The 11,480-nt window shown below is 43.8% G+C and overlaps 1 protein-coding gene across 1 annotated transcript in view; it reads left to right on the top strand.

The window, feature by feature from the left end:
- The first annotated feature begins 645 nt into the window (after nt 1–645).
- The window catches only part of ILDR1 (immunoglobulin like domain containing receptor 1), a 32,512-nt gene continuing 21,677 nt past the window's right edge, over nt 646–11,480 (top strand). Inside the window, exon 1 of the mRNA XM_032406657.1 lies at nt 646–886. Within this exon, the coding sequence (XP_032262548.1) occupies nt 832–886 (55 nt within the window). The 5' untranslated portion in view covers nt 646–831. The remainder of the gene's footprint in view (nt 887–11,480) is intronic.

Here is an 11,480-nt window from a genome sequence, read left to right as displayed (position 1 = left end):
GGTGCAAAGAGACCTAGAATCTTTGCCATTGGGAGGGCTGACTCAGTGAGGGGCTGCTGAGCTGCACTTCACGCAGGATGGAAACTAAGAACAAGGAATACATCAACACTAACAATGCCTAACTATGAGTGGTGGGAGCAGGATTTGTTTATCTCCAATAATTTATATTTTTCTAACTTTTCTATAATAAGCATCTATGACTTTAATATTTGTGGAAAATTAAATCTATTTCTCTAGTTTATACTGTACATCTTTAGTTTCTAGAAAACCTGAGCAGACGTTATGTGCAAACTTCATGTTGGTGTGTTTTTAGTGAGGGAAAAAAGTTTTTCAAGCATATATGAGGGGATGGAAAGATAACGTAGGAAATACACCCCAGAAAGTTATATCCACGTAATTCTACAAAGAGGGGAAGAAGTTTGCTAGGGATAAGATTTCCCGAGAACTTCTGCGGGGGAAAAAATGGTAACGTTCTCTAGAGGCGGGAGGGATGTGGCAAGAGACGCGGTTCCAGCGAGACGAATTACCTGGCAGCCTGGGGAGGAGGCTCTGGCCGCTAGGCAAGGTGGCCACGGTCCTCCGGGATGGGGGGCGGAGCAGGAAAGGGCGGCGCGCGGGCCGGGAGGCGGAGCCGCCGGCGCGCTCAGGTGGGGATGAGCCGGGGCAGTACCTGCTCGGGGACCGCGGCCGGCCCTCCGCTCGCCCGGCGCCGAGAGAGGGGAAAGCGGAGGGATTCCTCGGAGAAGTGGCGCGTCCTGGGACGGCCGCTGCTGAAGAGAGACGCGGTGCCCCCCGAGCCCCTGAGCTGGTAGGGGCCAGAGAGCGGCCGGCATGGGCCTTGAGCTGCCTGCGCCTTGGCTGCTGCTCTTCACCGGGCTCCCAGCAGGTGAGCCTTGGGAAAAAGTTGGGTCTCACCCTGGGCCCAGGGAGACAGGAAGCCATTGTTGCCTGGCCTTGCAGAACTGGTCACAGGCAGGCCAGTGGAGGCCTGGGCCGCGCTCTGGTAGCTCTTGGCACAGGCTCGAGTTTCTGCCTGTGGGAGGGAACCTGTTGTTTTCCTCTTTTCTTAGCCCAGGTCCTTCCGAAACAGGTGCAACTAAGGAAGAAACCCAGAGCCTCTGGGCCTCCCTCCTGCAGTCTTTAGGCACTTCTTGGTCTCGAAAGCTGCGCTGATAAACGTGGAAGCACCACTCTTTTGATCCCTCATTACTTTGCCCTTTCATTTGATGCTTGCTTTTAGGTTTTCAATATGTGACGGAAATGCATTTATGTCGCTCCTGGGAGGTTATAACGCGTCCTCAGTATCATGGGATGTTCGAAATGATTCAGAACCTATTTTACAGGACTGAACCATGTGTCTTTTTGCTCATCATGTTCAGTGTCATCTTTTTCTACTTTCTTTGTATCCACCCACTTTCCTAACTTTAGCCCTTCCTCAGTTCTCTCCCCATCAGGTGCCCAACCCCCCCCCCCCCCCCCTTCTCTTAACCCTCCCACCCTGTCTGCTTTGGAAAGCATGGTTTTTGTGTCTCGGTGTATCTCTTGGAAATGTGACAGGAGTGTGTATCTGCAGGAATAAAATTAGGTAGGAAAGGACAGCGGAGTGACTGTGCAGGGCTTGCAGCCCCTTTCAATTACCATGTAGTGCCACTTTGCAAACAGAACGGTATGAGTTCCCTTGGAAATTCTGTCCTGTTGTATTTCATTTTACCATTCCCCACCCCCTCTTTTAGGAATAACTGCCCTCTTACCTCTAAGTTGTCAGTGGGAAGTCTGCTCAGTTTGCTCACAGACTAATGTGAGTCTTGTATTTTTCTGAGGGAAAAGATGTAATACGAAGGTGTGGGCAGAATTTCATTTTTACCAACTTGATAGGACATGAAAACCCCTCGGACGTAACTAAATCTCATTCAGACAAGATTCTACAGTAGCTTAAGCTTAATGCTGAGAATAAAAAAGGTGGAGAATTGCAAAAGGGTGAGAAAACTGGAAAATCAGTATTCCTAAGATCCTGTGGCTCATGCCATTTTCTGGGGGCTGTGTGTCCTATCAGTTATCTGAAACTGACAAGGGTAGATGTTGGACACATGATACACACGGAAATGGACTAAACCTCACCTATTGAAGTGCCTGAAATTCCACCAGAGCAGTTACCTACTTAGACTGTGACAGCAAAATCCTAAACATCCCAGCTTCTCACAGTCCTCTCTCCTTTGCCTTATGTGTTTAGCTCAAATTCCACAGCAGCTAGGGATTTCTGAAGCTGCTTGAGCTGCCTTTTCAAGAAAATGGAGGTCTACTCCCACCTCTGCCTCCTAGCACCCCATCCCCAGATTAGGACTTTGTAGCCAGCCACCATCCAGGTCATAGAATAAGAAAGGAAGCCTTACAGACAAAAATCTTATTAGGATATAAACCCTAATCCTTAAATCATCAGCATAATGTTTTAAAAGCTATTTGACTTTTATGAAGAATATTGAACACTGAACATTTTTCAAATACATTGATTATGACCAAAGGGTATAATAGTAAGCAGACTGCTAAATGGACAGGGACTTTTTTTTTTTTTAAGATTTTATTTATTTATTTGTCAGAGAGAGCAAGAGAGCACAAGCAGGGGGAGCGGCAGGCAGAGGGAGAAGCAGGTTCCTCGATGAGTAGGGAGCCTGATGCTGGGCTCCATCCCAGGACCCTGGGATCATAACCTGAGCCAAAGGCAGATGCTTAACCGACTGAGCCACCCAGGCGTCCCTGGACAGGGGCTTTAGAAAATGGAGTTCCAACTGTTCAGGAACCAGCCATGCATTGTTAGTACCAGGATGCTGAAGTGGTAAAATTATACAGACTGCCGTGTTTCCTGCCATTCTTTAACTGGAAACCTACCTGCATGACCTATTTTAGAACCAGAGAATGGTGAATTCAAAAAAAGTCCTAAGTGAACATCTAATGTCACTTTTATTTCATAGGTGCAAAATTGACATTTCAATTCTTCAGACTCTAACACTTTGAGAGGAAATAACTACTTTAGCAGATATTTTCCCCGAATGTGTGTAGGAAATGTAAAAAAAAAAAAAAAAAAAGCTGCATTCAGCTATTTAATATGCATTTGGATTTTGCATCCAGAATGTTTGTGTGACTCTGGTCAAGTTACTGAACTGCTGAAAGCCTGCAGTAAACAGGGATGATGATAGTACTTATCTCAAGGTTTTTATGAGGATTAAGTGAAATGAAGATTTTTAAGGCACTTAAGATAGTGGCTGAAACGAAGTGAGGGCTTAATGAATGTTAGCCATGGTGATAATGATACTCATGATTTAGACCCAAGGAGGATTTTTTAGAGCTAACTTTAAAGAAACAATTTAAGTGTCCCCTCCTCCTCCTTCCCCTATAGCTAAGAAATTGCAATTAATAGTCAAGTCAGATGGACTCTCAGGTTGAAATTCAGATTCTGCCTCTTACTAGCTGTGACTTTAGAGGAATTACTTCAATTCTCTTCATCTAGAAAACAGGTAAAATTCCTGATGAGCCCCTCCCACCTCCCACCCTCCCACCCCTGTAAGGCCAACTCATGTTGGGTGAGTTGAGATCAAGCACAGCATCTACAAAATGGTCATCACTGGAAATATTGGGTCCCTCGCCACCGCCCCCATCTCTTTATTTTTAGACCAAACTTCCTAAAATTCTCTAAGATCAAACTGAAAATCAAATTTCTTCTCTCACTTCCAGTATCTGCCAAAGCAGTGCTTTTCAAACTTTTTTTTACAGTTCTCACTGTAAAAAGAAATACAGTTTATGTTGTGACATGTACACATAGATAAGATTTATAAAACAGAAACAAAAATACGTGCACACACACAAGCCCATTACGATGCTGGATAAAAGAATAACAAATTGACATCATATATTATTTTAATAACATTTAAATTAGTAGAAAATAGTCCCCAAATTACCATGAAATAGAAAAATCCAGTAAGTTGATTTTCTCAAGATCTGCTGCAAATTGCATTATGAACTTTGGAAAACCCAAGAGTATGTTCATTTTGGTCCATCACCCCATTCTCTTCTGTTTCTAAAGAAGAGTTAACCCAACCTTCTGGTGAGCATCCAAGTTTCTGCAGTTGTAAAGTGTGGGTCATTAGTGAAATTAGGTCAGATTTGGGTACTGGCTAGCTGGTCAGTGTGACCAGAGGCCCTGATGAAGCCTCTCAGCTCAGGGAGTCCTGGGAAGTTACCACAGTCCCTGTGCTCTGAGCTGTGGGCAGATCACTTGTCAGAGTTTTGGTTGGTTTGTTTTTGTACTTCAGAGTATTTTTCTTTAAAAAGAAAATTTTAGCACACAAGTGATACTTACTCCTTAAAACAAAACATGAAGATAATCTAAAGTAAGTACTTACAGCCTTTTGCATGATTGGCTAATAGTTCTGGTTACCTCCATCCAGCCTCAAAGTTTATTCCTGGAATGAAACTTTAGTTTTCCACTCAAATCCTAAAAGGGTGTGTCTCATTGGCACTTCTGTGAATTTTTTTAAGATTATAGAGTGGTGTTAACTTACAGATTCACGCAGCTCTCAACTTGTATTATCATTCTTTGGGAAATCAGCCAGCTGACTCCTAAGGGACATGATTCTTAGAGAGCATATAGTCCAGTAATTTTCCCTTGGTGGTGAGGGTAAAGTGTGGGATCACATTGAAAACCGAATGACATCTCAATCCCCAATATAGTGGATAGGAAAGTGGAGCTTCTCAGGCTGAGGGGGGTGTGGGTGGTGGATGGGAGCTGCCCACTTAGCTCCTTCCTTACCTCCATGGGGCCCCTGACATACCTCACCAGAATCCCAGGGCTCTGCTAAACTCAAGTACAAATCATACCCAGTCCCTGTCTGTCTTCCCCTCTGGGCCAGTTTTGCAGATAAGGAAATCTATCCAGGGAGGTCACGAGCCTTAGGTTGACACAATGGAGTTAGTTTGAGAGCTGAGACCAGAACCCTGGCATCCTTGCTTTTAGTCCATGGCTCTTTCCCCTGTTTCATACCGTGGAGCAAGTTTATTTTGTCTAATTGAATCCTGGTATGCAGAAATAGAAATAGATTGCCTCTTGGATGTCTAACTAAATGCTTTTTATTAAACATCTTGCCCCAACAACGATGCCGTGGAATGAGATGCTGGGTAATTAATGTACCGCCTGCCTGGGTTTCTTTCAGCCCAGTACTGTATTACATCATGTCCGGGGGGGAGAAATAAAAGGGTGTGTTTTAAGAATTAGGAAGACTTAGATCATGTGTCATCTTTCTCTCATCTTTCTTTTTTTTTTATTAAGATTATTTATTTATTTATTTGAGTGACAGAGATAGCGAAAGAGATAGCGAGAGAGAGCAGGAGCAGAGAGGAGAGAGAGAAGCAGGCTCCCCATTGAGCAGGGAGCCTGATGCGGTGCTGGATCCCAGGACCCTGGGATCATGACCTGAGCTGAAGGCAGACTCTCAACCAACTGATCCACCCAAGCGCCCCTCGTCTTTATTTCTGTAGTTTTCAATCTTTAAATCTGAGGGTAAGATGGGGTCAGAGGAAGGCAGTTTTGACACTTTCTTCATTTCCCAAACCCTGTTAATCACCATGTTCTGTTTCTTAATCCCAGGATCTGTGCCCTCTTTTCTATTCCAGGTGATAAACCTCACACTAGCCTATTTTAAGCATCTTAACCATCTCCTTGCCTTGAGGTCTGCTACTGTCTCTGTCTCGTCGATGATAGGTTACCTACCTGGGTTCCCCTTTCCCACCTTCACTCCAATCCTCCAAGCACCTCTACAGGATCTCCATAGCTTGTAAGAGTGGGTTAAAGCTCTTTGTCTGGACTTCAAGGCTCACTCATTCTGGCCTCACTACTTCGGGGAGCCTTCTCCCCAGTGGTGTGGGCATGCGCTGGTACTTCCTCTCCCCTGCAACACACTTTGTTTTTTTGTCTGACCACGCTACAGATGGTTAACTTTATTTATTTTCTGTACTTTTAGAGTGCTTAAAATTTATTCCAGGCAGTTTAGCCTGTCTTGTGTGCATTCGTTTGTTCTTCTGGTCAGCAGATGTTGAATGCCTACCACACACAGGGCATGCTGGCCAGCGCTAGCTGTGAGGCCTTAAGCCAGTTACTTAACCCCCCTGAGGATTTTTCTCATCTATGAAATGGACATAAAATAAGGCTTATCTCATGGGTGTTTTACAAAGATTAAATGAGATACTATATAAGAAAGCACCCCGTACCATGGCTAACAACATAGCAAGTGCTCAGTCTATATGAGTCTCCTCCCCAGAGTAGCCACATGCTTAGCGCAATACAGAGTAGCACACACCAGACCTTTGTTCAACATGGAATACATAGACATAACTCCTCCCCGACCCCAGCGCACTACTCTTTGTCGCCTTTCCTCCTCTCCTAATTCTCTCCATCCCTTACTTTGGGTTCACACTCAACGGCCTCTCCCTCTTCCACTTGATTCCTTTCATATTTGCACTGTTATCTAAGGAAATGTAACAAGTACAGATGGCAAATATACTTGGGGAGATAGCTTGCTCAGACATAAACTCTGATAGGATTAGACCTGTGTACTTTTTGTGACCTGCTTAGTGGAGCATAGGTGCCTGGATATGTGAAAAACATTCAAGAAGTGAGACCTTCTATCAGGAGTTAACACCAGGCCACTGCCCCTTGCCTGGAAAGACCCTGCTATCCCTCTGCCTGCCACTCCCTTCCAGGCAGGAGCCTTCATGTGTAGAGGAGGGGAAATGCCATTCAGTCCCCTGAAAACAGTTCTTAGTTAAAAAAAAAAAAAAATTGTAGCTATGTCCCTGTGTTATATGGATAAAATATTCTAGAAACTGTAAAACATCTTGCCCAATCTGATATAACACAGGGAAGGCAGACTGAATAAAGAAATATACAAAGATATGCATGTGTTTGGAACACATAGCATTTAATGGTAAAGATAATCTTCTTCCGTTGGTATGTTCTCCTTCGACTTTAATATGGGATGTAGTCCCCACGCTGCACAACGGCATCGTCTTGGAAAGTACTTCATGGTAGGAAACAGAGAATCCCCTTCTCCTTCCCTTCTTCCCATGAGCTCCGATATCTCAATTGAAGTTACGTTTCCACCCTTAAATGACAGGTTTCCCTCCCTCTTTCAGAGGAGACAAACTGAATGGGTTTGCCAGGGTGCAAAGTGACGCAGCTTTAAAAGCTTTGAATGCCAGTTTACATTTGTATCATTTAATTTTTTTTAACATATAATGTATTATTTGTTTCAGGGGTACAGGTCTGTGATTCATCAGTCTTACACAATTCACAGCACTCACCATAGCACATAGCCTCCCCAGTGTCTATCACCCAGCCACCCCATCCCTCCCACCCCCCACCACTCCAGCAACCCTCAGTTTGTTTCCTGAGATTGAGAGTCTCTTATGGTTTCTCTCCCTCTCTGGTTTCATCTTGTTTCATTTTTTCATCCCTTCCCCTAAGATCCTCTGCCTTCTTTCTCAAATTCTTCATATCAGTGAGGTCATATGATAATTGTCTTTCTCTGACTGACTTACTTCGCTTAGTATAATACCCTTTAGTTCAATCCATGGTGTTGCAAATGGCAAGATTTCAGTTTTTTTTGATGGCTGCATAATAACATTTGTATCGTTTTAATTCTTTTAAAATACTTTTATTTGCTGTTCTCAATTGACCTCAATCTCTAAGGTGGGCAAGATAAGTACAAATGATACAAATAATAGCTAATGTTTATTCAGTGGCTATTATGTCCCAGGCTCTTTGCTAAATTCTGGACATTTATTATATCATTTAATCCTTACTACAACACTATCAGGGAAGTATTTTTTTTTTAAGATTTATTTATTTTTTCTTTTATCCCCCTCCCATTTATTTATTTATTTATTTTTAAATTCTTTGTTTAAATTCAATATAGTTAACATATACTGTATTATTAGTTTCACGGGTAGAATTTAGTGATTTATCAGTTGCATATAACACCCAGTGCTCATTACACCAAGTGCGCTCCTTAATGCTCATCACCCAGTTACCCCTTCCCATCACCCACCTCCCCTCCAGCAACCCTGTTTGTTTCCTAGAATTAAGTGTCTCTTATGGTTTGCCTCCCTCTCTCTTTTCATCTTATTTTATTTTTCCTTCCCTTCCCCTATGTTCATCTGTTTTGTTTCTTAAATTCCACATATGAGTGAAATCATATATTTGTCTTTCTCTGACTGACTTATTTTGCTTTGCATAGTACACTCTAGCTCCATCTACATCATTGCAAATGGCAAGCTTTCATTCTTTTGGATGGCTGAGTAATAGTTCACTACACACACATACACACACACACACACACACCACATCTTCCTTATCTATTCATCTGTCAGTGGACATCTGGACTCTTTCCATATTTTGGCTATTGTGGATATACACATTGAAAGATTTATTCAGTATAAACATTGGAAGATTTATTTGCTTATTTTACAGAGAGAGCGAGCACGTGCACATATGTGTGGGAGTGGGGTATAAACACTGAAAGATTTATTTGCTTATTTTAGAGAGAGAGAAAGAGCACATGCACATGTGCATGTGAGTGGGGGAAGGGGCAGAGGGAGAGGGAGACAAGCAGATTTCCCGCTGAACAGGGAGCCCGAGGCAGGGCTGAATCCCAGAATCCTGAGATGATGACCTGAGCCAAAATCAAGTCAGACACTTAACTGAGCCACCCAGACACACCTATCAGGGAAATATTATTATCATTCCAGTTTTGTATATAAAGAGGCAACTGTAGTTTGGAAATAACTTGTCAGGTCTTTTAACTGGTGGGGGAGTAGAGACAGAATCTGAACTTAGGAAGTCAGTCTCCAGAATTAAAGTTTTGAGAAGAAAATGATAGAGATATTTAGGAAATCAGATGGCAGTTAGCTGAGGGGAAAGAGATGCCACAGGATGAAGGAAATTTAAGAATAGAAAGGGGTACCTGGGTGGCTCAGTAGGTTAAGTATCGGACTCTTGATGTCAGTTCAGGTCATGATCTCAGGGTTGTGAGATTGAGCCCCGAGCTTAAGATTCTCTCCTTCTCCCTCTGCCCCTCCCCCTCCCCTCAAAAAATAATAGAAAGACAATATAAGAATTTGAAGACAGTTTAAAGAGCACAGATCCAAAAGGACATCTACCTTTTTGAATCTGTTCCTCTTTTCAGCTCAGATTCTGCTGTTCTTAGTCTCTTCTTGAAAACTTTACCTGCCTAATAGTGTGCATGCCCAATGTGGTTAGTTTTACCGAGAAGTCCAAGGCTAAAGGACAAGAAGGATGGGAGGTTTTTGCCTTTGAGATGGGCTATCCTCCTCCCAATCTGGAAAATCCTCCTGCTTTCTGAGTCTAGCACCAAACTTCCACTTTGAAAGTCAAGCTTGCCTGCGTGGGAGAGATCATGTTTACCCAACGTGCAAAACCAAAAGTCCAGCAAAACCAAATTCTGAAGCTGAGAGGGCTTGGCTTATTACAGTCTCTAAACCTTTGCCCATGTATATGAGTAGGACTGTTCCCACCCCCGGGGGTTTTGTGAGGATTAGAGACAGTGTGTGTATATCACTTGGCATACAGTAGATGCTGAGATCCAGAGCAACAGCTGAGCTAAGGGGAGAGAGGTTTGCTGGTTGCCCGGTACCTTTTGTCCTGGGACTCTTCCCTGCTCTTCTTGTGGAAGGCCAGGGATGAAGGTCTGAGAGCTGGGCAGGTTGCTGTGGGGCTGGCAGACCCCGGGAGAGCGTGTGAGTAAGCTCAGTAGGGTCAAAATCATGGGAACCTGACATATTTCGAGGCTTGAAATTCACTGAAGGGATGAATTCAAAGAGAGGATGAAAGAATAGTACCCAGGTGGCAAAGCCAGTGCTGACGTTGGTAAAGGTGAGTCATGTCACCGCAGGTGTGTATTGGCCATAATAAAGGCATTCATGGAAGGGTTGCTGAGGGAGGACTTGGTAATGAAGGTGATCACCCTTGTCCCCATTCTCCTCCCTCAGAGTGTCAGATTCAGCAATCTGCAAAGCTCCCCCAGAGCAACTCCTAGCTCCAACCGAATTCCTTTCTCTGACTCCCAGCAAACTTGCCCTCTCACCTCTACACAAATATGTTAACTAGCGCCCTTTGAATAAGTTGCTATTTATGTCGAACTGCCGTTCAGCAAAATGAAGAACAGTAGGTTGTTAATCACAGTACCAGAGTGACTGATGCCAGTTGTCGCCTGTCTCTCCACTCCAATTGTGTGCAGGCTAATGAGTACCAAACATTTTCCTTTATTTAGAGAATAACCGGGCAGAGTGGAGAGAGCACTGCTCAGGGGTGGAATCTTGACTCTGACCTCCTTAGAAAATGAATGACCACAGACAAGCCACTCATCTTTTCCAGTCTCAGATTTGTGGTGTGCAAAATGGCCCTGATTGTCTACTCCCAGGGGTCATATTTAGTGTGTAAAAGACAATATTTGAAAGTACGGTGTGAGTATAGGATTTTGTTTAGACCATAAATAGGTGTTTTAATCTCTATTCTAATCCATATATTTACTGAGCAGAATAAGCTAGTGTTGACATTGCCATCCTCGTCATTGTTAAAAGCTTACCTATAGTGACTTCTCTTCAGTTAAAGCTGTGTTGGGCGGAAGCTCCAAGGTCTGTTTCAGGTCAGTTCTGGAAAAAAGCAAGGGGGGATGGTGAGAGTGGAGAGGCAAAAATAATAAAGCAGATTACAAAACAATCCACATTAGGCTTGAGATGCTAGTCACCGGCTCTTCCATTCTGATTGGACTAATTTCCAGGAATCTTATAGCTGGCAGAGACAGCAGCTATTTTCCCCCCCAAACTACTCAAGGCTCATTTTCAAAATGATGATCTTTATAACTAGATGAGGAAGTCAACAGTCTTCCTAAAAAAAACCACCTTTGCCCTATTACTCTACAGAAAGTGTTCAGTGATTACCCATTAACTAGAAATAGATGCTTCAGTGAGATTTGGGTTCCACCCGGTCTCCCCAACCCCAGTCACTACCACCAGTCCTTCCTTATTGATCCCTCTGTTTCCCATAAAGCCAGGGGTCGGTTCCCTCCAGGCTCCCCAAGTAACTGCCCCTTCCTGATAAGGGCTGCTTCTCTTTTCTTCTGTCTTGAAACTATGAGTTTCTCTGCCTTCTTCCTATTTTTCGTGTGTAATCTTAATCCTACTTCAGCGTTAGGGCCCAGCTTATATCTCTTTTTTCATGAAGTCTTCCCCACCCACAGGTCTCCCCCATATTTCTGCAGGCCCTCTCTCCAGCATGCCTGTCACAGGCACATCCTCATTTCAGCTCAGCCCTGGAGACAGTTTGGGTCATTTCTGGGGGCAAGGACCTGTCCTGAGCAGCACCCTGATCTTTCTCTGTGGCCGTGAGAAAAGTGGGTGCATGTGCCCATCATAAT

Source organism: Phoca vitulina, unplaced genomic scaffold (genome assembly GCF_004348235.1).
Source record: "Phoca vitulina isolate PV1807 unplaced genomic scaffold, GSC_HSeal_1.0 scaffold8, whole genome shotgun sequence".
NCBI lineage: Eukaryota > Metazoa > Chordata > Mammalia > Carnivora > Phocidae > Phoca > Phoca vitulina.
The sequence above is the reverse complement of the archived record's forward strand: the minus strand, read 5'-3'. Positions and strand labels throughout refer to the sequence as shown.